At 44.4% G+C, this 26,922-nt stretch overlaps 2 protein-coding genes across 3 annotated transcripts in view; one reads left to right on the forward strand and one right to left on the reverse strand.

Moving 5' to 3' along the window:
• DDX17 (DEAD-box helicase 17) lies at positions 1-21,167 on the forward strand. 2 transcript variants are annotated; one of them, XM_084749124.1, is made up of 13 exons: positions 1-453; positions 3,429-3,579; positions 5,145-5,244; positions 6,512-6,645; positions 7,406-7,471; positions 8,878-9,019; positions 9,498-9,658; positions 9,743-9,915; positions 10,698-10,808; positions 11,573-11,634; positions 13,156-13,215; positions 17,347-17,589; positions 18,387-21,167. In XM_084749124.1, exons 1-13 carry the CDS (start codon positions 404-406, stop codon positions 18,890-18,892), a joined length of 1,959 nt encoding a protein of 652 aa, XP_084605250.1. In that variant the 5' UTR covers positions 1-403; the 3' UTR covers positions 18,893-21,167. The 2 variants fall into 2 exon arrangements, with proteins under 2 accessions (XP_084605250.1, XP_084605251.1); XM_084749125.1 differs by having other exon boundaries at positions 2-453; positions 17,347-17,583.
• The window catches only part of KDELR3 (KDEL endoplasmic reticulum protein retention receptor 3), a 20,242-nt gene continuing 12,794 nt past the window's right edge, over positions 19,475-26,922 (reverse strand). The window contains exons 3-5 of the mRNA XM_084749126.1: positions 23,931-24,089; positions 22,563-22,815; positions 19,475-21,766 (exon numbers count right to left, since the gene is read on the reverse strand). Coding sequence (XP_084605252.1) covers positions 21,726-21,766; positions 22,563-22,815; positions 23,931-24,089 — 453 coding nt within the window. The 3' untranslated portion in view covers positions 19,475-21,725. The remainder of the gene's footprint in view (positions 21,767-22,562; positions 22,816-23,930; positions 24,090-26,922) is intronic.

Below are 26,922 nucleotides of genomic sequence, written 5' to 3' on the forward strand. Positions count from 1 at the left end.
GTAGCGTCTCGCGGAGCCCTCCAGACGCTGTTTACGTAGCGTCTCGGCCGTGCGTAGCGTGAAGTTGGAGCAGTCTCAGCGGCCGCCGCCATTTTGTGCAGTCGCTGGGAAGGAAAGGAGACGCCTAAACCGTGGCACCGCCCGGTTTGAGCGGACCCAGCCCTCCCCACTGTACTAACAACTCAGATTCTCTTGTGTTTTGCTCCCGTCTCCGACGAGAGAGGCGGCGACGGTGGCGTCTGCGACGGGAGACAGCGCGTCGGAGCGAGAGAGCGCCGCGCCTGCCGCCACCCCAACAGCGGAGGCGCCGCCGCCGCCATCGGTCGTCACTAGACCCGAGCCGCAGGCCCTCCCGAGCTCGGCCATCCGTGCCCCGCTCCCAGATCTTTATCCGTTTGGGACCATGCGTGGAGGCGGCTTTGGGGACCGGGACCGGGACCGGGACCGTGGAGGGTAAGGGGGAGGTGTAGGCGGGGGGCGGGGTGGCTCGCCGCGGCGTACAATGGCGGCCGTGCGCGGGCCCCAGACTCGGACGGGCGCCTCTGCGGACTGCGGGCCTCGCCGCCTCGCCCGGCCCGCTCGCTGATCGTTTGATCCCTGCCAGCCTCAGCATCTGTCTGGAAGAACCCGGATGCTCACGTTCAGTCTAGGAAAAGCGGACTTGAAATGATTGTCTTTTCGTTATGTCTCCAGCCGTCCCTGTTAAGAGCGGGACTGGGGTCGAAAGGGCCTTTCTGTTATTCTAAACTAGCGCGCGCGCGCGGCGTATTTTGGTTAATTGGAAGCACATTATAATGGGAAGTGCTTAGAGTTGCTTTCTAAAAGATCGAAATTGAGAGAGCCAGGAAGGCAGATGGCATTTTATTTTTGCTTACTGCCTTTTTCTTTCTGATTCTTTTTTTTTTTTCTTTTTGGTATTTCGAGACAGGGTTTCTCTGTGTAGCCTTGGCTGTCCTGGATTCACTTTGTAGACCAGGCTGGCCTCGAACTCAGAGGTCCGCCTGCCTCTGCCTCCCGAGCCCTAGGATTAAAGGCGTGGGCCACCATGCCCGGCGTACTTACTGCCTTTTAAAGATCAGTTCTACTACAGAATTAACTTGGAAGCCTAAGCTAGGAAGTTTTGTTTTGTTTTTGTTAAATTAGTAGGAAGCTTTTGGTGTTGTGTTGCTAGAGAAATCCTTGAATGTGTGCCCTGGAATCAATACACCAAAAAAGCTTTATGCCAACGTTGTTCCTGACACCTAGAAACTGAGAACAGTTCACATCTAGGATAAACTCTGTGAGCTTTTTATTTGGCTACAATGAAGTCTTGGCTGGTTGTGGTGGCACACGCCTTTTATACCACCACTCAGGAGGTAGAGAAAAGACAGGTGGCTCTCCCAAGTTCAAGGCCAGCCTGGTCCACATAGTGAGTTACAGGATAGCCAGAGCTACATAGTGAGACCTTACCTCGAGGAGGAAAAAAATATTTAAAAGAAACAAAACATTGAAATCAAGAGAACTCCTTGAGGTGTCCCATGACAGTGGTTCCAGCGCTAGAGGCTGAGGCAGGACCTTGGAGTTTGTGGCCAGCCTAGGCTACGCAGATCTTTCTCAAGGGAATGGTTTACAAAGTGTGTGTGTGTTGAGGGCAGGGCAATTGTAGAAAGAAAGAGAAAATTCAGTTGGAATAAGCCTAGTAAAGGCATCTTAAATTTTAGAAGCTTTCTTTTCTCCTAGATCGTTAAAATTCAAGAAGTGTTGCATTGCCCAAGAGTGGAAATAACACGTGGGAGTCACATTAAAATCATTTGACTTAGATTAAAATCCTCTTTTTTTTTTTTTTTTTTTTTTTTTTTTGGTTTTTTTGAGACAGGGTCTCTCTGTGTAGCCTTGGCTGCCCTGGACTCACTTTGTAGACCAGGCTGGCCTCGAACTCACAGCGATCCGCCCGCCTCTGCCTCCCGAGTGCTGGGATTAAAGGCGTGCGCCACCACGCCCGGCTAGATTAAAATCCTCTTAAAGTTGGGTTTGGGTTCGTTTTTCTTTTAAGGCAGAGCTTCTCTGTGTAGCCCTGGCTGTCCTGGACTCACTCTGTACACCAGGCTGGCCTCAAATTCACAGAGATCCACCTGCCTCTGCCTCCCGAGTGTGCGCCACCATGCCCGGCAGGGTTAGACCATTTTTGCAACATTGGGGGCGCTGATGTTGGGGACTGGCTATTTTTGGGAAGAGTTCCAGAACTACTTGCTTCATTTGCAAGTGGTGTGGCCAACTCAGGCTTTGTTCACTGTAGTATTGAGCTGAAAAATGTGGGGCTTTTAAAGGTGCTTTAAAAGGATGTACTTAATTGCATTGTTTTCCCAGTTGTATTGGTTTAACAGTGGTATTAATAAATTACCTAAATCCTGCCTACCAAACCCAATGAATTCCTGTGCAATTCCTTGCCATAAATCATTGCTGGGTGGGGTTTGTCTCAGACTGCTGTGTAGCTTAGTCTGCACCAGCAGTGCATGGAGCCTCCTGTTTTCAGTGTCTTAACAAAAAAGAAATTTAAGCCCATGGTGGTGCAAGCCTTTAATCCCAGCACTGGGAGGCTGAGGCAGGCGAATCAGTATGAGTTCAAGGCTAGCCTGGTCTACAAAGTGAGTCCATGACAGCCAGGGCTACGCAGAGAAACCCTGTCTTGGAAAAAAAGAAAAGAGATTTTAAAATGTCACTGAAAGCCTTGCACTTTACATAGATTAAGGCAAGTAAAGGTGATGTTATGATTGTTCTAGGAAAAGTAGCTCCAAATTTCTTATATTTTATGTTTGGCAAATGGCTGTATCTGTATCCTTGTTTGGCTTGGTTGTTTGTTGTAAAGGGTATATAAAAAACAAGGCTTAATTTTAAATCTGAAGGGGTTTTGTTTTGACACCGGGCCTCATAGACCAGGTTGGCCTTGAACTCTGACTTTGCTACCTACCACCTTTCAAGTGCTAGGATTACACATGTTCAGTGCTGTATCTAGCTTTGAATCCTACTTAAAAACAAAACAAAAACCTCAACCTACATACTGATTTTTTTTTTTTCTGTAACTCAGGAGTATTATTTGAGCCTGGTGTGATGGCTTAATTTGTAATCCCAGCATTTAGGAGGCTGAGGCTGGAGGATTACTGTGAGTTTCATGGGGTCATGTGGCTATAAGATGAATGAGGGTCTGTCTCAAAACAAGAACAGTACTGTTTGGGGAAGAAAAAGGAGATATAAATACAGTTTGCTTCCAGATCATATAGTAGTAAGTGGCCGGATTAGAGTTTAAACCTTGTCTCGTTCTAGGATCTATGCTGTTATCCTTGATGTAGGAGACGGTCTTTCTAAAGGGGTTTCCAGGAGCCGGTACTAAATATCTTTTCCTGCCACATGAGATGGGTACTAATGAATCGACATTTTCTCACTGTCTCTAGGTTTGGAGCAAGAGGTGGTAGTGGGCTTCCCCCAAAGAAGTTTGGTAATCCTGGGGAGCGGTTACGTAAAAAGAAGTGGGATTTGAGTGAGCTCCCCAAGTTTGAGAAGAATTTTTATGTGGAACACCCAGAAGTAGCAAGACTGACTCCGGTAAGAAAGGGGGAGGGGGCGAGTGAATGTTTAAATGTAGATTAATAATCCAAGTGTTCTTTTATATATTTCATTTTATATTATGTCAGATCTTTTTGAAACGTTGTGGTTTTGCTTGTTTTCTGAGACAAGATTTCACTCTGTAGTCCTTGCTGTCCTGGAACTCACTCTATAGACCAACTCAGTTCCACCTGCCTCTGCCTCCCAAGTGCTGGGATTAAAGGCACGTGCCGCCACCACCTGGCTTGTATTTTTAAAATAATTTGTTGTTGTTGTTGTTTTGAAACAGGGTCTTGATGTATAGCCCTGGCCAACCTGGAACTTCGTATGTAGCCCAGGCTGGCCTCAGACTCAGAGATCCACCTTCATCTGCCTCCCTTAGTATTGGAACTAAAGAATCATACCACCATGTCTTGCTTTGTTTTAATTTTTATGTGATAAAATTATTCTCTGTGTGGCATGGTGGCACTGTAGTTCTAGGCTGGACTTTGACTTGCTGTCCTGCCACTTCAGCTTCTGGACAGGCATGGACAGCCACACCTGGCTTGTGGTGTTCTCTCTTTGGTCAGACCCTGAGCTTTGTCCATGAAGGCAAGTGCACAACCATTGTGCTAATTTTTTTTGTTGTTTGTTTGCTTTTGAGACAGGGTTTCTCTGTGTTAGCCTTGGCTGTCCTGGACTCTGCTTTCTAGACCAGGCTGGCCTCAAACTTACAGCGTTCTGCCTGCCTCTCTCTCCGTAGTGCTGGCATTAAAGGCAAGCTAATTTTCTTTTTAGCAGCGCTGGGCTCAAACCTAGCACATATAAATGTAAAGTTGAAACTACCATTGAGATACACCGTCATAAAATGTTGTTTTTGTTTTTTGTTTGGTTTGGTTTTTTTTTGAGACCAGTCTGGCCTCGAACTCACATCATTCCGCCTGCCTCAGCCTCCTGAGTGCTGAGATTAAAGGCATGCGCCACCATGCCCTGCATATAAAATTAGTTTTTAAAATAAATTACCATTGTATATTTGTGTGCTTTTAACCACCTGATAGTGTATTCTACCCAGAAGATGATTGCTTGTCCAGAAAAGTTATATAATGGAAAGAGCACTTGGGCCCAAGTTCTATTTGTAGACTGTCACTATGTAACCCCAGTTGGTCTGAAACCTGTTTTGCAGACCAGATTAGCTTTGAATTTGAGGTGATCCTTCTACCTGCTGTGCTGGGATTACAAAGCACTGCATAGCTTGGCTAGGAATTGCTCTTGAAAGGTTTACCCTTTGGAATGGAGCCTCTTAGTCATGTGCATCACAACTTTGAATTCATGGAAGTATTACTTTTTTTTTTCTTTTGTTTGTTTTATTTTTTGAGACAGGTTTTTCTGTAGCCTTGGCTGTCCTGGACTCACTTTGTAGACTAGGCTAGCCTTTAGCTCACAGCAGTCCATCTGCCTCTGCCTCCCCAGTGTTGGGATTAAAGGCATGAGCCACTGTGCCCAGAAGTTTTAATATTTATCACTGTATGATAATAGTTTCTAAATTGAGAAGGATTTTTATTATCTTCATTCCCGATTCCCCCCAGTATGAGGTTGATGAGCTACGTCGAAAAAAAGAGATCACCGTGAGAGGTGGAGATGTTTGTCCAAAGCCTGTCTTTGCCTTCCATCATGCTAACTTTCCACGTAAGTCTCCTTCACTCCTACATTAAATGGTAGGTTGCTTAAGGGGTTTGAAAAGGCAAATAGAAACCTTTAATATAGAAATGAGAGTAGCCAGGCTCACCTTTAATTCCAGCACTTGGGAGGCAGAGGCAGGTGGATCTCTGAGTTCAAGGCCAGCCTACTCTGTCTACAAAGTGAGTTCCAGGACGCCCAGGGCTGCATAGAAAAGGTTGTTGTTCATCAGGGGCCAGTCAGATAGGCGAGAATGTTTGCACTACCTAAATTCTATTTTTGGAACTTATATAAATGTGAAAGGAGAAAACCAACTCAACAAAGTTCTTCTCTGACCACTACAAATTCACTCTGGCACATCATTCACATCCAAAATAATAAAGTTCAAGAATTATTTTATTGTATTTTTCTTTTTCTTTTTTTTTTTTTTTTTTTTTTTTTTTTTTTTTTGGTTTTTTTTTTTTTTTTGGTTTTTTTTTTTTTTTTGGTTTTTTGAGACAAAGTTTCTCTGTGTAGCCTTGGCTGGGATTAAAAGCGTGCGCCACCACCGCCCGGCTTTTATTGTATTTTTCAAGACGGAAGCCTTACTATGTACACCAAGCTGGCCTGGAACTCAGATATCCACCTGCCACTGGCTCCCAAGTGCTTGGATTAAAGGTGGGTGCCACTACACCTGGCTTTGAGTAGTAATTTTATGTTGTTTTCCAATTTTTTTGTTTTTTGAGACAGGGTTTCTTTCTTGGAACTCACAGCGATCCGCCTGCCTCTGCCTCCGGTTTTCCAATTTTTAAAAAAGCAGGACAAGTTTTAAAAAGCAGGACATAAATACAGTGTTGCACAAAATTTTTGGTTTTTGAAAGATTATTTCTGTGAGGGAGGGATTCCTGTGAAGGTCAGAAGAAGGCATTAGATTTCTGATGTTGGAATTATGGGCAGTTTTGAGCGTGACATGGGGCCTGGGAACCAAACTTGGATTCTCTGTAGCAAGTATCCTTAATAGTCTCTGCTTTGTTTTAATGCTGAAACCCTACTGTTATTTTATGAGAGAGCAGAATACTGCTTCTAGGATATAGCATGAACTTTGGGAACAGTAATGAGTCATGGGCCTGTGCTCTTAGGTGTATTATTCTTGAGGTAGTGTTGGGCTGGCTAGAGTGGGTGTAAAGTTCTTGAAGAATGATAAAGCTAAGTCTCATCAGTAACTGCTACTTTCAGAGACCTCATGTGTGCCCTTAGATTTCCTGGTAAAGGTAGTAATGTTCGTACTTTGTTACAGAGTATGTAATGGATGTGCTGATGGATCAGCACTTTACAGAACCAACTCCCATTCAGTGTCAGGGATTCCCTTTGGCTCTTAGTGGCCGGGATATGGTTGGCATTGCACAGACGGGCTCTGGGAAGACATTGGCGGTAAGTACCAAGTTTTTGACATTGTGTTAACTTATTTAGTTATCCTAGTTGTTCTAACAGCTTCTCAGTTTTTTGCTTTTGTTTTTAAAGACAGCAATTTCTGTGTGTAGTCCTGGCTGTCTTAGAATTCACTCTTTATACCAGGGCGGCCTTGAACTCAGATTCCTGCCTCTGCTGCTACCAAGTGATGGGATTAAAGATGTGCTCCACCATGCCCTCCTGTCACTTGCTCTGTTCTTTTTTTGTTTGTTTACTTGTTTGTTTTGTTTTTTGAGACAGGGTTTCTCTGTGTATCCTTGGCTGTCCTGAACTTGCTTTGTAGACCAGGCTGGCCTCGAACTCATAGCGATTCACCTGCCTCTGCCTCCCCAGTGCTGGAATTAAAGGCGTGCCCCCCCATGCCCTGCTCACTTTCTCTGTTCTTAAACTCAGTACTATATGCAAGCAGACAAGGTGTGGGGCATACCTTTAATCCCAGCACTAGAGAGGGAGGCAAGGCAGGCAGATGGATCTCCCTGAGTTGGAGACCAGTTTTATCTACATAGTGAATTCCAGGAGATCCAGGGCTATATGGTTCTCCAAAACGTCAAAAGTAAAATTCTGTATGCATTATATCAGCTGTCTCTTTACATTGCACTCCAGTGTGGTAAAGTGTTCTGTTTTTCTCACTTTCCATTACACCAGTGTTAATTACTGATTTAACTTGAACTGTTAAGGTAATGACTTCAATTTGTATGATATTGTTCTCATTCCTTCCCAGTATTTGCTGCCTGCGATTGTTCATATAAACCACCAGCCATACTTGGAAAGAGGAGATGGCCCAATTGTAAGTGTCACAGTTTGTAGTTTTTAAGAATTACTACACTGAATGATGATGGTTGAGTTTTAGGCACTGTGCCTAAGACCCAACTTAATCTTTTTTTTTTTTTCCTTAGAAAATGTTTATGGGTATTTTGCTTGTGTCTGTGTGCACACACGTGTTGCCCATAGAGGCCAGGCCAGGGCGTCTAATCCCCTAGAACTGGAGTTACAGATAGTTGTTATCCAGAATGTGGGTGTTAGGACTCAAACCCAAGTCCTTTGGAAGAGGAAGGTGTTAGTGATCTTAGCCGCTGGCTCATCTCCCCGACCCCTGCACTAATTCAGTTCTTCACTCTTTTCTCCGTATGTAGAGGTGGGACTGCCCTATCTTACTTGGAATTAAATAACTTACCCAAAGTCGCACTTGTGGTTCTGGGTAGCTAATTTGTGCCCGGCACTTAACCCATCACAGAGCTCCACAATCTGAACCTAGTCTTAACCAGTCTTTGTGATAAATTCAAGTGCAGTTCTTTGGTTTTGGTATTGGGGATTGATGTATGTTAGGTAAGTATTCAACCACTGGGCTATATCCCCGGTCCTCAAGCACAGTTATGAATTACTCATTTTTGGTTTTGTTTTTTCTTTCTTTTTTCTTTTTTAAAGAATGATTTATTTGGGTTGAAGAGATGGCTCAGAGATTAAGAGCACTGGCTGCTCTTCCAAAGGTCCTGAGTTCAATTCTCACAACCACCTGTAATGAGATCTGGTGTCCAGGAAACATATGCAGGTGGAACACTGTATAGAGAATAAAAAAATCTTAAAAAAAAAAAAAAGATTTTGTTTATTTATACCATGTTCTCCCTGTATGTACACCTACATGCCAGAAAGGGCACCAGATCTCATTATAGATGGTTGTGGCCCACCATGTAGTTTCTGGGAATTGAACTCAAGGACTTTAGAAGAGTAGATGGTGCTCTTAGCCTCTGAGCCATCTCTCCAGCCCTGTTTTTGGTTTTTCAAGACAGGGTTTCTCTGTGTAGCCTTGGCTGTCCTGGACTCTGTAGACCAGGCTGGCCTCAAACTCACAGTGATTGCCTGCCTCTGCCTCCCAAGTGCTGGGATTAAAGGCATGTGCCACCACACCCAGATGCTTTTTTAAGTAGCCAATACAAGGTGTAAATCAACCTAAGTGAGTCATTTATGCTTCAGCTAGTCATAATGCATCAAAATGAACCAAGCATGGAGGGCTCTAGTGTGTCGTTTCCATTTCCAAATAGTAAATTATATTTTCTCAAACCAATGTGCTCAATACTAAAAGACAATAAGGGAAAAATTAGACCACCATTTGATTCTATGGGTGATTTTAATTTTTCTTAAAAGTTGACGTGGTTGTGTCAAGTTTATTTGCTTCCTCCTCCCCCTTTGTTTCAGTGTCTAGTGCTGGCCCCTACCAGAGAGCTTGCTCAGCAGGTACAGCAGGTGGCTGATGATTATGGAAAGTGTTCTAGATTGAAGAGTACATGCATTTACGGAGGTGCTCCTAAAGGTCCCCAGATTCGAGATTTGGAAAGAGGTAAAAACAAACCAAAAAAACACTCCATTTTTCGTGTCTTGCCAACTTCATTTCTGTAAATGAAGTTGAACAAAACCAGTGGGTTGTTTGCGGGGGAGAGTTGTTTGGTTGGTTTTTGGTTTTGAGACAATTTCTCTGTGTAGCCTTAGCTATCTTAGACTCACTTTGTAGACCAGCCTGGTCTCCCAGAGTGCTGGGATTAAAGGCTGTGCACCACCTCGATCCCTCAAAACAGTGGGTTCTTGTGAGAAAATTCTTGGGATACAGTTCTACTAGCTACTTAGTTGGAAGAAGCTAATGGCTAGAGACTTAACCTACTGGTTGTGAAGTTCTTTCTTCAAGCTCTTCAGCTACTGTTAAGTTTAGCCGTTGCTGTAACATGGAACATGGCAACTAGGGCTGGTGCTTACTGGTTTCTTTGTACTGAGTTCTTCATGGGCTAGATTTGACCTTTTTTTTTTTTTTTTTTGCCTTACAGGTGTTGAGATTTGCATAGCTACTCCTGGGCGCCTAATAGATTTCCTGGAATCAGGAAAGACAAATCTTCGCCGATGTACTTACCTTGTATTGGATGAAGCTGACCGAATGCTTGATATGGGCTTCGAGCCCCAGATCCGTAAAATTGTTGACCAAATCAGGGTTTGTAAAGCTGATACTTAATTATATTTATACCTGTTTGACTCTCATACCCTTAATCTAATGAAAACCTTCATTTCTTGATAGCCTGACCGGCAGACATTGATGTGGAGTGCAACCTGGCCAAAGGAAGTAAGGCAGCTTGCAGAGGATTTCCTGCGTGATTACACCCAGATCAATGTGGGGAATCTGGAGTTGAGTGCCAACCACAACATCCTGCAGATTGTGGATGTCTGCATGGAAAGTGAAAAAGATCACAAGTATGAGAAGATTTCATTATCTGTATTAACTTTGAGACAAGGCCACATCAGATATCTTAAGGTTGTCCTGAAACTCAGAATCCCCCTTCCACAGCCTCCCAAGTGCTAGGGTTACAGATGTACTACACTACAGCTGAGAAAGGCAGGATTTTTATTTTAATTTTTTTAGGTTGAAACCATCCTTTGTGTGTCATTCGTTGGAGCATTGTTGTTAAATGCAATTATCTTGGATTCTTGCATTTGGATCTGGGATTTGTAAATGCCAGCTGTATATTAAATATATCAAACTTGGTTTAAATCTAGAATGAATTAGTTGGAATTGAATTTTATTTACTTGAAGCAGGGTGTCTGTATCCTTGGCAGGTCTAGAGCTTGCGGTGTAACAAGGCAACTTTTTTTTTAAAGATTTATTTATTTATTATGTATACAGTGCTGTTTGCATAAACATCTGCAGGCCAGAAGAGGGTATCAGATCACATTATAGATGGTCGTGGGCCACCATGTGGTTGCTGGGAATTGAACTCAGGACCTCAGGAAGAGCAGTCAGTCCTCTTAACCTCTGAGCCATCTCTCCAGCCCCTTTATTTATTTTTTTGAAAGAAGATTTTTGTTATTTAGTGAGGTTGGTCTTGAACTCTCCATCCTGCCTCCCAGGTGATTCTGAGATTGTAGCCATGTGCTGTCACACTCTTACGTATGTGGCTTTGGGAGTTAGTATCACCTGTGTGGCTGATCTAAAGGAGGATCTTTGTGTGTGATGACTACATTGTTGGTCTTTTCAGGTTGATCCAACTGATGGAAGAAATCATGGCGGAAAAGGAAAACAAGACTATAATATTTGTGGAGACAAAGAGACGCTGTGATGACCTCACTCGAAGGATGCGCAGAGATGGGTGAGTACAGCACCTAGATCGCTCTATGCCAGCGGTTTTTGTTTTCGTTTTTGAAACAGGGTTTCTCTGTGTGGTCCTGGCTGTTGTGGAACTCGCTGTGTAGACCAGGCTGGCCTTGAACTCCCAGAGATCTGTCTGTCTCTGCCTCCTGAGTGCTGGGATTAAAGGTGTGCGCCACTATTGCCTGGCATGCCAGTGGTTCTTTTTTTTTTTTTTTTTTTTTTTTTTAAGATTTATACAGTATACAGTATGCATCAGATCACATTATAGATGGTTGTGAACCACCATGTGGCTGCTGGGAATTGAACTCAGGACCTCTGGAAGAGCAGTCAGTGCTCTTAACCCCTGAGCCACCCAGCCCCGTGCCAGTGGTTCTTAACCGTAGGTCATGGCCTCTTTGAGGGAGTAGAAAGACTCTTTCACAGGGTTTGCATATCTGATGTCCTGCATATCTGATATTTATATTATAATTCATAACAGTAGCAAAATTATAGTTAGTAAAGTAATTTTATGATTGGGGGTCACCACAACATGAGGAACTGCACTAAAGGGTCTCAGCATTAAGGAAGGTTAAGAACCACTATTGTGCTAAGGCAGTCTTTAAATGGCTGTTGGACATTTGTATGATATTTTAGGCTGATGTATAATTGTGTGAATGTGTAAATGAGCAATCATCTATTGTGTAGCTTAAAGAACTTGATCAAAAAATTTTTAATATTTCATTTGTAAAGATCTCTAATATATAATAAATATTCTTCTAATAGTTGGCCAGCTATGTGTATCCATGGAGACAAGAGTCAACCAGAAAGAGATTGGGTACTTAATGGTAAGAATAACACTAAGCTTCTTTTCTTTTGAGATAGGATCTCACTTTGTAGATCAGGCTGACCTTGAATTTACAAAACCCCACCTATCTCTGCCTCCCAGGTGTTTGGAGTTAGAAATGTGTGCTTCTATGCGTCACGCTATAAAGCCTTTTTATTCCTGTCATCTCCAGGGTTTCTCTGTAGTCTTGGCTGTCCTGGACTTGCTTTGTAGGCTAGGCAGGTCTCGAACAGAGATCCACTTGACTCTGCTCTACATAGTGAAACCCTGTCTTGAAAACCACCACACCTGGCTCACACCCCCATTTATTTATTTATTTTTATTTTTATTTTTTATTTTTTATTTTTATTTTTTGGTTTTTCGAGACAAGGTCTCTCTGTGTAGCCTTGGCCGTCCTGGACTCACTTTGTAGACCAGGCTGGCCTCGAACTTAAAGCGATCCACCTGCCTCTGCCTCCCAAGTGCTGGGATTAAAGGTGTGTGCCACCACGCCCGGCTTATTTATTATTTTTTTAATTTATTTATTTTGATTTTTCAAGACAGATTTTCTCTGTGTAACAGCTCTGGCTGTCCTGGAACTCGCTATGTAGACCAGGCTGGCCTTGAACTCACAGAGATCTGCCTGCCTCTGCCTCCCAAGTGCTGGGATTAAAGGTGTGTACCACCACCGCCTGGCTACACCTCAATTTATAAAGAGCCAGATAATAGATTATTTTGGGGGTGGTGGTTTTGGGACAAAAACAGGTGGTCCTAGACAGTATTGCAGATGTGGCCTGGCTGCATTCGCAACAACAGTTCTATTTGCTAAAGTGTTATACTAGACTTTATTTGTAGACCAAAGTTTACCTAGCCCTGTTCTAGTTCACTGAACTCTAGGTATTTTCCATATATCTCCAGCAGAGTTCTTTAAAGTTCATTATAATATAAATAAAAATCTTTTCAAATGAAATGGGCTGAGAGCTTGGCGTGGTGGCAGAGGCAGTTCCAGGCCAGCCTGGTCTACAAAGCAAGCCTAAGACAGCCAAGTCTACATAAAGAAATCCTGTCTCAAAAAAGAAAAGGGCTGGAGAGATGGCTTAGTCAAAGGTACACGTACTGCTCTTCAGGCAGCCCTGTCACCCATGTTGGTGACTCTCAACCACCTGCATCTCACCTTTGGGCACCTACAGTCAACATCACAGATGCATACACAAAATTTTTGTTTGTTTTCAAGACAGGGTCTCACTATGTAGAGCAGGCTTACTCGAATTCACAGAGATCCACGTGCCTCTCCTTCCTGAGTACTGGGAGTAAAGGAGTGTGCCATTATTCCCTAGCACACAATTTGTAAAAATATTTAACAATACTTTTCTTTAAAATTAAACTGGGTGTCATGTAAGCTGTAAAAAGGTACAGAGCCAACATTATGAAGGCATGTGTCTTGGGTAGATTGGGGGGATGATTTTTCTTCAGTCTGTCATTTACAGATGTTCTTTAGCCTCAGTTCCCTAACTCCCCCCCCCCTTTTTTTTTCTTCTTCCAGAATTCCGATCTGGAAAGGCTCCTATCCTCATTGCCACAGATGTAGCCTCCCGTGGGCTAGGTTTGTATAGATAGGTGTCTCTGTTGGTGGTTTGTGTATCTTCTGGTTTTAAATTTTTTTTGTCATGCCAAATTTAGAATTGAATGTATATGAGTTTAGTCAAAAGAGAGTATAAGTGTGATTCTCCCACCCCTTACGATGTTTGTTTTTCGTTTTTGTTTTTTAGCCTATGTGGGGTTTTTGTTTTTTCAAATATTTTGGGTTTTCTGCAGTTCCCACCACCTTTGTTTTCAAAGATTCATCTGGCTCCTAACAAACAGGCTTTGGTCTGCAGCAAGGCCTAGGCAGGACTATGAAGTTACAAGGAGAGGAGGCATTTCGTTTTACAGCTTAATTTCTTGATTTTGTTCAGTTTTCTGCCTGGATAGAAGGAGCCTAATTAAACCTAGCTCTCAAAAGCTGGTTTCCTTAATTTTTCCCTTATACTAGTCTATTTATTACAGATATAAAGAGGCCACTTCAACGAACATTAAACAAAAGGGGTTTGATCATAATGTCATTCTGTTAACTATGTATTGTCTGGTATTACTTCAGTAAGATGATGGGCAGTTATCCCTCCTCTCCCATCATTTGGTCATAGACATGTGGTCTGGTTTAAGAACTTAGTCTAAAGATATTCTTAATGGAGCTTTTAACTATAGGGATAAGATACATGCAAATAGCCCACGACACTTTGGCCTATTAAACTAAACAAGTCTGACCCAAAATGTTGACATTTATAAGGATTAGTTCAGCTGGGTGTGATAATGCATGCCTTTGATTCCAGCACTCAGGAGACAGAGACAAGTGGTTTCTTTAGTTTGAGGCCAACCTGGTGTGTGTAGTGAGTTAAAGACCAGCTAGGGCTACATTGTAGGGCTCATCTTCAGAAAGAGGCTGTTAGAGCTGGGCATGGTAGTATGTATATGCTTATAAATTCCAGCACTTGGGAGCCTTAGGCAGAAGACCAATAGTTGGAGGTCACCCTAGGTTATATAGTCAGGTCTTATTTTAGAGAGCAGGAATCATTCTATTGGGAGGGAGAAAACCATTATCAATGTATTTAATTTCCTGTTGAGTAAGGTGAGAGGTACAAAGTTTCCCTGTGCGATTTAACATAGAGATGATAAGTATTGAGATGAATTCAGCGGTGATGGAGCCTTTTTATCCACTCGACTTAACCCTCCTTCAGAGGTAGTGCCCTGCAGCCATGGCGGGGAGTTGTCTCGTCCCTCTGCGGTCATGTCTGGGTCTGTGCCCTTAGAACTGGGGACTGTTGGGAGAGGAGGCAGAAGCCTGAAAGCAATTTACATAAAAGCTTTCAGTAATGGTGGTTTTTAAAACAGGCTTGCTATGTGCTGGTAGCTTCTTTGTGCATCTTGCCTAGACAATTAAAAATCTTTGTTCTATATCCCCTTGCATATTTTAAACAAAATCAATTGGCTACCAATAGAATAACGTAGACTCTTCATCCCACCCTCCCTCATTCAAGTGAGGGGAGAGGGAAGGTGCCTGAGTCTGTTTCTTGTTACTCAACATCAGTGCTTGTTTTGGGCCCCTTTGTTTGCTGCCTTGTAAAAATCAAAAGGAGGGAGAAAACCCACCACAATGGCAGAATTCTGACCAAGGTCCTACAAGATCCTGGAAAGTGAAGGCTTGTACCTCATAGACAGGGGTGCTATTTTCAGCTGAGTCACCAGGCCTTTTTTCCCTTCTGTGGAGCGATGGTCTCTTAAATGATCCCTTCAGGTAAGTTCTTTGACGCCCATAGTTCATAATAGTCATCTTCAGGTGACCACTGTTCCCTTTCCACTGGGATATTTTTTATTTCTCTTTTTTTTTCCTTTTTCTTTTTTGGTTTAAACTACACACTGTTGAACTATAAGTATTGAATTTATTTTGTTTTGTTTTTTAACAGAAGCTATGATATCAACTGCAGATCACTCAGTACATGGCTGAGGCAAATCTACATTGGCCCGAAGCCGCTCTAGATGAGCCTGCTGGCTAGTCTTAGACTCTCCCAATTAGTGATTGGAGTTTCAGGCCATGGCATAGGGCTTTCCAAACTTGAGGTTCTCCCAGGCCACTGGCCAAAACATGTAACTTTCCATTTCTTACCCTGCTGCAGCATCTTCTATAAAGACAGCAAGATAATATTGTGGCAGTGCACCAGTAACCTCAGGGCAGCCTGGCCTGGAGAAAACCAGATTCTGTGCTTGCTCTTAGGTGCCTCAGTCAGCTGTGCACACTCAGGACACCCTTCTAATGAAGACCCTGCACCGTGTCCATCACCCCATCCCATTTCCCCCTTATTGAGCCCCTCCAGAAGTCCTCCCAGCTGTTAGCATCTGACGCCCCAGTGTTGCTGCTTGGACAGCACTGTGCTGTGCATCCAGTGCTGTGGTTCAGCGTGCTCTGTTTGCCATGTCACTCAGTGGGAGTGACTAAGGAGCATTAGCCAAGCTCTGAAGAAGTTGCTCATGGAGTCTACCCCACCCAGCCCCAGCCTTCCATCCTTTCCCTGTAATATTTTTTTCTTGGTGGCATCAACGACCCAAGCCGGAGACTCAAGCTGCCCCCTGTGATAAGTGCCTTCTCGTCTTTCTGGTGTGATTCAGGACTTTTAGGGGTCAGTAAAGACTGAGGAGCCTTTATTGTAATAAGAAACAGACATAATGCCCCTACTTCACACGCCCCTAACTACAGCTGAATTTTTTTTTTTTTAAATCATTTCCCCTTTCCCTGAAATTATCCAGTCTGGGCAATAGATGCAGTCTGACCCTTTGGATGTAACTTTTTTTTTTTTTAATTTTTCTACAATCACCCCAATTACCTTGGGGAGGTGTTGGAGGACCTGAAATTTTTACCTGAACCCAGGTTCTCCGGCGCTTGGCAACCAAATGGGGCTACAGAGAAGCATCTAAGCCAGTTCACAGAGCGAGCGTGTGTGGGGACTTCTCACTGCCACGGACCCTTGATGCATGCTCCCCGCGCTCCAGTGGTCCCGTGTCAGAAGGCGGAGTTTTCGAAAGGAGGCCGCCAAATATAAAAGGCAAAGAGACGGGATCGGCTGCAGCGGTTTCCCAAAGGAGGAGGGAGTGTGCATCGGTCTGGTAACAAACAGAGAATGTTTTTTAATTATTTCTATCACAGAAATCTGTGTTTTATTTAGGATATTTTCAGAATATTCTTTGTAAAATGCAGATTTTTTTCCACAAAAAAATAGGTTTCTGTTAATTGTTTGTTAAGTAGGTTAAAAAACTACATTTAACTGAAAGCATTACACTAACATTTACATATTTCTAAGTTTTAGGGGGTTACCCAGCCCAATTCCTAGCCATTGTCAGAATATTAAATATGTATCTCAAGGTTTCATGATTTTCCCCACCTTCTTTGACTGTTGAATCTCCAGGTCACATGACAATCTGATCATTGATACAAGTACTAACTTTGCAATAACCTTGAGTGGGAAAAAAACCTCACTTGAGAAGCTGGGCTTGGTAGTACAGTGAAATTTTAGTGTAATGTGTTCTTGTGGTGATTGAAAAGGGAAAGAGATAATCTGGGTGTTCAAGGAAAGCGAAATAGGTGTGTATTTTGGCTTTGGTTTGCAATTTAAATACAAGAAAGAACCTGACTGACTAGTCTGAGTGTAGTGGGTAGATGAAGTGCCGTTCGTGTTGCTCTGTGACTGGTCTGCAGGTAAGTTGTTGTGCTGTTGGTAGACTGTGCCAGGCTTCTCCCAACAGAGTAGAAGTGATTTGGCCCTGCACTTAAAAGTGGTGGTTACTGATTTCATCTACATTCCAGCTTTGAAAGGGGTGCCACTACGATGTGTCAGTCTAAACTGGGGTCCTAGAGTAGCTCCTGTCAGCATTGTCGTGGAGGACGCAGGAGTTTTGGGATGTTGAATGGGGCTTCGATAGGATGATAGCGAATCCAGATGCAGTGCCCGTCTGTGTCCTGAGAGTCACTGATCCTCTTTTACTCTGTTGGGATGAGTCTTTTTTGTACCTATTCAAAGTGGTTACTAACTTGGTCTTCTCTCCTCTTGCTGTCATCTGCATTCGTGCTTTCCACCTCTTGGCATGTCTTTACCTTCTCTTTCTCTGCCACATCAACCTACACAATGACTCATCTCTGACTTGGAAGATGTGGAAGACGTCAAGTTTGTGATCAACTATGATTATCCAAACAGCTCAGAGGATTATGTTCACCGTATTGGCCGAACAGCCCGGAGCACCAACAAGGGCACTGCCTATACCTTCTTTACCCCAGGGAACCTAAAGCAGGCTAGAGAGCTGATCAAAGTGTTGGAAGAGGCCAATCAGGCCATCAATCCAAAATTGATGCAACTTGTGGACCACAGAGGAGGCGGAGGAGGAGGGGGTAAGGGTAAGTCCTGGAATTTTCCAGGTACTGCGTAGGACTATTTCCTAATGCTAGTTGAACCTTATTTTTTGCTGGGTTTTGTTTTTTTTTTTATTTGTTTTGATATGTAAAGGCACTTGCTTGGAAGTCAGAGAATGCTCAGTGGTTTCTGTGATGTCATTGTAACTCAGAAAGCAGATTTTGTCATTGTGCTACTGTTGTAGCCCAGCATTTCTGTAGTTGAGAATTTAAGATCCATTATTTAAATTTTGGATCACATGGTGCACGTTCAAAAATTAAACTAGTAATAGATGCCTGTGATGAGTTTTTTGGGTTGGCTTTTTTTGTTGTTTGTTTGTTTGTTGGTGTTTTGAGACAGGGTTTCTTTATGCAGCCCTGGCTGTCTTGGAATCCACCCTGTAGACCAGGCTGGTCTCGAACTCACAGTGATCTGCCTGCCTCTGGATCCCTGAGGGCTGGGGATTAAAGGCGTGTGCCACCATGCCTGGCTCTTCTTGTTACTTCTTGATGCCTTTGGAGAATTTGGTAATTTTGCATCATTTCATAGTTTAGTATTAACTGAATCATATAGTTGATCCACAGTTGTGAGCTACACTCCGCTCTGGGCTCCTGGCTCCCTACCTTGCTATGTTAAGATTGTTTGTTGACCCCCAAGAAGAGTCTGAAAGGCACCAAGTTCAGAGTGAAGTATTGACTTAGAGATAAGCATTGCTGGTGAAGCTGTGTTGACTATTTCTGTGCCCTTTGTGTTCAGTTTGGATCACATACGTGGCACTAAAGATGCTTTATCTTCCCACCAGGGGGTCGCTCTCGATACCGGACTACTTCTTCAGCCAACAATCCCAATCTGATGTATCAGGATGAATGTGACCGGAGGCTTCGAGGGGTCAAGGATGGTGGTCGGAGAGATTCTACAAGCTACAGGGATCGTAGTGAAACCGATAGAGCCAGTTATGCTAATGGCAGTGGCTATGGAAGCCCGAATTCTGCCTTTGGGGCACAAGCAGGCCAATACACTTATGCTCAAGGCACCTATGGGGCAGCTGCTTATGGCACCAGTGGCTACACAGCCCAGGAGTATGCTGCTGGTACTTACGGTGCTAGCAGCACTGCCTCAACTGGCAGGAGCTCCCAGAGCTCTAGCCAGCAGTTTAGTGGTATAGGCCGATCTGGGCAGCAGCCACAGCCACTGATGTCACAGCAGTTTGCACAGCCTCCAGGAGCTACCAATATGATAGGCTACATGGGGCAGACTGCTTACCAGTACCCTCCCCCCCCTCCTCCTCCCCCTCCATCTCGTAAATGAAACTACTTGGTGGGAGTGACTCATGCAGAATAATTACATCTAAAGGAACACTCTTTTATTTTACCCTTCTAGACCTTTCCATATTTTTTCCCAACTATTATGGTTTATCTTTTTTTAATGCAGATTAGTTAAAAATTCACTGCCAGGTTTCTTCTGCCCACCCAAAAGATCCAGTCTGTAATAACAGATTTTGTAAGGAAAATATATAAATATATATAACTGACTGGAAAAGATTAATTTCTTCTCCCAATTTAATGCATGTTGAGGATATTGAGCTATTTTTTATCTTAAAGGTATAAGACTTTTGTTGGAGCCTGTTTATCATTGGGAGGGAGGGTAGGATGTTCTACAGGAGATAGCGCCTGTTCTTTAGACTGTTCTCCTTACTGGGAGGAGCCAAGAGGGAGTTCCATGCACACTGTCCATGGCAGGTTTTAAGTTACTGAAGTTAGATTACTTAGGCCTGATGAATTTTTAAGACTGCTTTGTCGGTCATTTTAGCTGATGGCTTATGTGTATTTGACAGTTTTAAAATTCCTAATTTGTTTTACACCCCCTCTTGTAGTTACTAAAATACTAGCCAGGTTAGGTTGAGTTAGAAATTAAATTTCTGAGTTCAAGCGGGTTTTTTTTGTTTTGTTGTTTCTGTTTTTTGTTTTGTTTTGTTTTTAAGTTAAAAAAGAAAAAACTGCAAGGCATTGTTTTTGCTAGGTAGGCTGGCATCTGGGTAGAAGCTGCCTGGTTTTCTTCCCACATATAACCAGGGACCATCTGAAAAGTTGCTTTTCTAGCCAGATAGCCACTATGAGCAGTAAGCATCATGCTTAGCAGACACTTCTGAGCAGCCGAATCTACGATGCAGAGAGCACCTTTAGACTGCAGATGAGCACATCTTCCTCTTAAACTCAGTATTCTTAGAGCTAGAGTAAGAGTGACTTCGTGGACTGCTCTGCCCGCTTGGCCAGGCTCTCCTGAGCAGGACTGCTGAAGAGGTAGTCTCCTCAGCCTGTTGTCTGCGGTGCTTTGTAGCAGCTGGAGGCACTCGTCCTGGGCATCCCTTTGCCCTCGGCTTTTCACAGGTATGTAGTGCTCCTGGAGGACTGAGGCCCAGCTCAGCCTTACTCTTGAGTGTGAAGGTGGGTGAGTTGTCTCATCCCTTCATTAAATGCTTTTCCTCTTGAAACTTGTGAGAGCAACAGATGAAGTTAGAATATTTTGCTCTCTGTCACCCTAACAAATCAGGACAGTAGATGGCCCAATGCCTATACTAGATCACAGTGGTGGGGCCTTCTGTGTTGCTGTTACCCTGTGGTGTTCACAGTGACGGTGCTTGCTTCTTTGTACCCTTAAGTCAGTACACTTGAGGTTTCCTTTGGGAAGAGAAAAAGGGATGGTTTTTGAGGGGCTCTGAAAGTGGGATTCAGTGTGCGACATAACAGGTAGGTTGTGAGCATATGCTGGATATCTGCATGTGAACGCTTGGCATCCTTTTTTCCTTACCACTTTACAGACTATGAACCCAAGGGAGAGTGGTGGGCACAGGTGTGGGCAACCGTGCTCTGTGCTTTGAAACCAAAGTGTGTGTCCTGTCTGTCTCAGCCCACCAAAAGGAAGTGTCTGATCACTGGCTCTGACCAGCCCTTTAGAGATAACTTCTACAACCAAGTTCACATTTATTTTTTATTAAGCATTATACCATGGGCTGTCCTGTGCTACTGTAGCTCTTCAAAACACCCCTCCCTTCTGTTACTGCCTCTAGGGATGAAGCAGCAGCTAGCTTGTTTACCTCCCTTCCCCAGAGGCATAGTCCAGATAAAACAGCAGATTCCAGAGTTCACGAGTTCTTTTGGCCTGGGTACAGTAGAAAACTAGCAGTTTTCCTACTTAGTGCGAATAACTTGTGCCTTGACTGTCCTTGGAGTTCTGCTCTGAGAACAGGCGTAGGCAAACCACTTGAGCTGGGTTAATTGCCGTTGTGGTTAACCCATGTAGGGAAAGGGCGTTGGTATTAGGCTATTGGCTGCTGCTTTCTACCCCTCCCTAAAAGTTCATTGTGCAGACTTACCATCTAAAGGGTTGGTGGCTTTTGCTTGGGATCAGTCCTCTGCTAATGCCCATGCTGGTCTCTCAACACATTCCTGTCATTGAGACTTGAATTGTAGGTGTGATGTTAAGGCACAGGATGCTAAGAGCTATGTTACTGTTAGTTTGTAAATTGTCCTTTTGATACCATCTTGTTTTCTTTTGTAGGTATAAATAAACACTTGACAATAAAGGTGTGAATTTTTTATTACATTAAAACTGAGTATAGTCCTAATGTTTTCCTCCAAACATCAAATATGTCGGGAGTTTGAACTTACTAGTCATCCTAGTTAGCACCTTAGGCTGGGAGAAGAGGGTGGGATTGATGGGACTAGGCAAAACAGTCTGGTTACATGGTAGATTAGAAGTCCTAAGCACTTGGCAGAGCTGGTGATTTGGATTGATTGTAGTTTAGATGAGCAGTGGGTAAGTGGGCTGTGTGACTAACACACACCCAGGTCTTCAGCTTGGCACTTGGACCGAGGAAGTATCTTTGCAAACGGGTCTGCCCATTACTTGTCCTGAGCCTTCCTTTGGCTACAGTCAAAAAGGAGTGATAGTTGGCCGCTGATGGAGGAGATGTCCTATTGCTGCTTATTTCCACTTGCCATTCATTGGAGTGGACCATGATGGGTCCTACTGTTGATGTTGAGATAGGAAGTTCTGTCCCTGCTCAAATTCACACCGGTCATTTTAACATGAAGTCCCAAGTCTTAGCTGTCAGTCACCAGGGAGCAATCCAAATGGCTCTTCAGACTGGCATTGGTAGGCTTAATTTCTTTCCTTTAAGGACTAGAACAAAAGGGAGATGATGTTACAGAGTGGGCTTTATTTAGGAAAAGATTGTTTTCCCTATCCTTGGCTGGCCTTGAACTAGAAATCAACCTGCCTCTGCCTCCCCAGTTCTGGGATTGAAGGCACAGGCTAACACAACCTCTTGTCCCTTCAAGGTTGCCAACTTGTAAGGAATTAGCATGCCAGAAATTCATGGGTTAGCCATATCTATGCCCCCTTGCCTGCATTTTGGCTATAGTTGTAGATCAACCAGAGCTTGTGCCTGTATTTCTTCACCCTGATTAGTTTCCTTCATGGCAGCTGTTGGTTCAAAGTTCTTTTTTTTGTTTTTGGTTTTGGTTTTTTTGAGGCAGTTTCTCTGTGTAGCCTTGGCTATCCTGGACCCGCTTTGTAGACCAGGTTGGCCTCGAACTCACAGCGATCCACCTGCCTCTGCCTCCTGAGTGCTGGGATTAAAGGCATGTGCCACCACGCCTGGCTGGTTCAAAGTTCTTACAGATGTCCCTGGTGATGGAGTAACAAACCCCTTATACTAGTCCCCCAAGGCCCCATGTGAACAGTTGGCTTGAATGTCAAGGTTTATGGTTTGCTATGGCCTGCTTTGGAGGTTATACATGAGTGAGGTTTCCCAACCAATTTGGTCAAAAGCCTCTTCCCAGCTCTCCCCTCTGTATGATTCCTGTTGGTCTGTGTTTGGCCTTCCATCATCCACATAAGCTCCAGAAGGGATGGACCTTGGCCCGCCCTTCTCAGGCCAGCTGGAACACCATACATAAATAGGGCCAGTGCCTACCTTTGGTCACGTACAAGTAGAAGAAGTCACAGTAAAAGATGGTTTGTACTACTCCAGACACCACTGAGATCTGGTCATAGAAGTTCTCTGTCTGGTACCGCCTGATCCAGTTGGCCAGATAGAGTGCCCGATATAGCCCCAGGAAGAAGAGGTAATGAGTGGTGATGGTCTCCGCCTCTCCAGTCTTGCTGATCATGAAGAGCTGTGGCAGGATGGCCACTGACTCCAGATAGATGGAGAAGGTCCAGAGAATCTGTCAGAAAAAGAGAAGAGGCTGGGAGGGTCCATTGCTTTAGAGGACCCATGTGTAATGAGCCTATTTGCTGAGGAGAATCATTTGTCACATGGGTACCAGCGTAGCCTGGGTAGGCTTTGAGCTAACTCCTCTAAAGAAGGGCTGGCATAACAGGCTTGCTTCACCACACCAAATGTTTGGTGTTGGGGATAGTAGCCAAGGCCAGATGCATACTGGGCAAGCACTCTACCTAGTGTCCAGTCCTGAACTTCAGTAGCTATACCTTTCCATCCTGCTTGTTTTCTACACTTTTTAAAGATTTATTATGTATACAGCCTGCATGTGTGCCTGCACACCAGAAGAGGGCACCTGGGCTGCTTATAGATGGTTGTGAGCCACCATGTGGTTGCTGGGAATTGAACTCAGGCAGTGCTCTTAACCACTGAGCCATCTCCAGCCCCCTGCTTATTATCTAACAGTGTGGACATGTCCACAACGTAGAATTTTACAGATTTCACAGCTTATAAGTGGCATTTAAGACACATGTTAATGTATAGTTCATGTCAGCACAGGCCCTCCAGAGATGCTTGTCTCTCCAAGTCAGGTCAGCCTGGACCCAACAGAAGGAGGGCTAACCACCTGCTTAACTCGGAACCTCATGACTTGGAGCAGATGTGTCCGTTTACCATGGGTGTGGGGGAGAGCCATGACCGGTGAGCACAGGCCCCGATGGCTGAAGAGGGTGCTGGGAGGCATCTCTTGGTTTTTTTTGGGGGGGGGTTGTTTTTTTGGGGGGAGGTGGGTGGGGAGTGTCAGGGTTTCTCTGTGTAATAGCCCTTGCTGTCCTGGACTCGCTTTGTAGACCAGACTGGCCTTGAACTCAGTGATCCGCCTGCCTCTGCCTCCCAAATGCTGGGATTAAGGTGAGCCACCACACCTGGGTGTTTTGTTTCTGTTTTTGGGTTTTTCGAGACAGGGTTTCTCTGTGTAGTCTTGGTTCCTGGACACAACCTTGTAGACCAGGCTGGCCTTGAACTCAGCAATCCACCTTCCTCTGCTCCTGAGTGCTGGGATTAAAGGCTTGCGCCACCATGCCAAAAATTTTGGCATCCCAGCCTTGGGATTAGACTCACCTCCATTGGCATATAAGTATAGTTCACCAGAAAGGAAAGGCCGATCACTGGTACCAGGAGGAACTCCAGTCGGAATGTGTCATTTTCAATGTCAAATGTTTTCCGAAACTTCCAATAGATCATGTACACTGTGACATAGGCACAGAGGAGGAAAACAACCTAAAGAGATACGGACATCCATGAAATCAGTTAACACTCATGCTAAGCCATGGTATCTGTAACTCTGAGGGTGGAATGGCAGGTTGGAGGTTTCCCTTAGTCACGTTAGCATCTCTGATGACCGTAGGATCTTTTGTAGGTCTGGGCAGCCTGGAATTTGCGTTCCTAACAACTTGCCAGGTCTACTGATGCTGCAGGTGGCACTAGGCTACACTGGCATAGAGAACTCTACACACTTCACTAGGATGAGAGACACATGCTGTCACCACACCGGTAGCATGGGGTCTTATACCATGTGAAGACATGTGAATAACTCTACACACTTCACTAGGATGAGAGACACATGCTGTCACCACACCGGTAGCATGGGGTCTTATACCATGTGAAGACATGTGAATCTGTCTCCCCTACAAGAGGATTCCTGTATAAGACCCTCCTTGGAATCCCACAGCTCCTTAGCACAGATTAGTCAGGGAATGATTGCAGGAAGTGATGACCACCTTTCGGTTCCGGTACAGACTAGACACTTCATCCTGCCACCATAAAGCTTGATCTGCAGAGAAATTAACTAAGCAGGTGGTCCATCTCTGGTGATTTCTAAGCAGACAGTTCTTTTAAGATTCACCCTGTGCTCAAGTGCTTCACAAATAAATGTTTCACCTCTCCTACAGCTAGCTACCTGGAACCCCAAAGGATGTCTTTGAGATAGGAAATTCCTTTTGGTGTACCATATCTCTTGGAATTTTTGTGGGGGCGGGGAGGGGGGTTTCAAGACAGGGTTTCCCTGTGTACCACTGGCTATCTTGGACCTCACTCTGTAGACCAGGCTGGCCTCAAACTCAGAGATCTACCTGCCTCTGCTTCCCCAGTGCTGGGAGTAAAGCAGCACCACCCAGCTCTTGGGATTCCCCTCTTGGGATCTTCAAGTTACTCTCACAAGATGGATAAGAGGCCCCACCTGAGGTCATGAAGCATGATGGCAGACATCTTTATTCACTAAGACTTCTTGCCAGCCCAAGGCTTTGACATATATCCCATACAACCTGGAACTCACTTGAGATTTTATTTTATTTTTTTTTTAAGATTTATTCATTTATTATGTATACAATGTTCTGCCTGTAAATATATCCGCAGGCCAGAAAGGGGGCACCAGATCTCATTACAGATGGTTATGAGCCACTATGTGGTTGCTGAGAATTGAACTCAGGACCTTTGGAACAGTAGTCAGTGCTCTTAACCTCTGAGCTATCTCTCCAGCCTCACTTGAGATTTTTTTTTTTTTAAGATTTATTTATTATTCTGTACAGTGTTCTGTGAGCATGTACACCTGCCCACCAGAAGAGGGCACCAGATCTCATTATAGATGGTCGTGAGCCACCAATGTGGTTGCTGGGAATTGAACTCAGGACCTCTGGAAGAGCAGCCAGTGCTCTTAACCTCTGAGCCATCTCTCCAGCCTCCCCACTTGAGATTTTTGTTTGTTTGTTTGTTTGTTTTTGTTTTTCGAGACAGGGTTTCTCTGTGTAGCCTTGTCTGTCCTGGACTCACTTTGTAGACCAGGCTGACCTCGAACTCACAGTGATCCGCCTGCCTCTGCCTCCCGAGTGCTGGGATTAAAGGCGTGCGCCACCACGCCCGGCTCCCCACTTGAGATTTTTAAAACATTTTAAAAGCTTTCTCCAGCTGAGCAGTGGTGGAACATACCTTTAAGCCCAGCACTCAGGAGGCAGAGATGAGCATGAGCAGATCACTGTGAGTTCAAGACCAGCCTGGCCTATGTAATGAGTTTCAGGACAGCCAGGGCTATGTAGAGAGATCCTGTCTCAAAAACCAAACAACAAAAGCTTTATCCATAATCCCAGCATGAGAGAGGATGAGATAGGATGATTTTAAGTTCAAAGCCAACCTTTACTATGTGGTAAGACCCTGTTTTCAAACCAAGAACAGGGGCTCAGTGGTGAGTGCTTTCTGCTCTTGCAGAGAACCTGAGTTCAGTTCCCAGCACCCACATGGCAGCTCATAAGGGACACTGGATTGCAGGGAACCTAACACCCTCTTCTGGCTTCTAGTTTCTGTGTGTACTACAGACAGGTGGTACATACGTACGTACATACATACATACATACATAACATACATACATACACTCATAAAAGTAAATCTTTAAAAATGAAAACAAGCCAAGCACAGTGGCATACTCCTGTGAGTACGGTACTCAGGAGGCAGAGGCAGAAGCGGGTGGACTTCTGTGAGTTCCAGGGCACCCAAGGCCACTTAGTAAGAGCCCCGCCCTCCCATCTTTTTTGTTGTTTGTTTTCAAGACAGGGTTTCTCTGTGTAGGCCTGGCTGTCCTGGAACTCGCTCTATACACCAATCTGGCCCTGACTCAGAGATCCACCTGTCTCTGCCTCAGTGCTCAGATTAAATGTGTGCACCACTACCACCCTGCTAAAATCCCCATCTTAAAAAAGCTTACCTAGCTGGCAGGGAGGTCCCTTACTGTACCATCGCTACACTCCTGCCTGAGGAGCCACAGAACACACTTTGTGACCCTGTGGTAACTGGAGATAGAGATTCTGCTCATGAGTAGCCACACAACTTCCCAGGCCGCTGCCAAAAGAAAATGTGAGGCCCTTTGTTCAAAATTAGGAATTTCAGCCAGGTGTGGTGGCACAAGCCTTTAATTTCAGCACTTGGGAGGCAAAGGCAGGAGGATCACTGTGAGGTTCGAGGCCAGCCTGGTCTACAAAAGTGAGTTCAAGATAGCCCAGACTGTTACACAGAGAAACCCTGTTTCGAAAAACCAACAATCCAACCAACCAACCAAACAAGCCA

The sequence above is a fragment of the Acomys minous genome (assembly GCF_964271855.1).
Source record: "Acomys minous genome assembly, chromosome: 12".
Classification (NCBI taxonomy): domain Eukaryota; kingdom Metazoa; phylum Chordata; class Mammalia; order Rodentia; family Muridae; genus Acomys; species Acomys minous.

Bases quoted from the DNA above. Each gene is read 5' to 3' on its own strand.
- DDX17 (XM_084749124.1), top strand. From the start codon at position 404: ATGCGTGGAGGCGGCTTTGGGGACCGGGACCGGGACCGGGACCGTGGA. The intron at 7,472-8,877 runs GTAAGTGTCACA...CCTTTGTTTCAG, and splicing joins AAAGAGGAGATGGCCCAATT to TGTCTAGTGCTGGCCCCTAC. The intron at 9,916-10,697 runs GTATGAGAAGAT...TGGTCTTTTCAG, and splicing joins GAAAGTGAAAAAGATCACAA to GTTGATCCAACTGATGGAAG.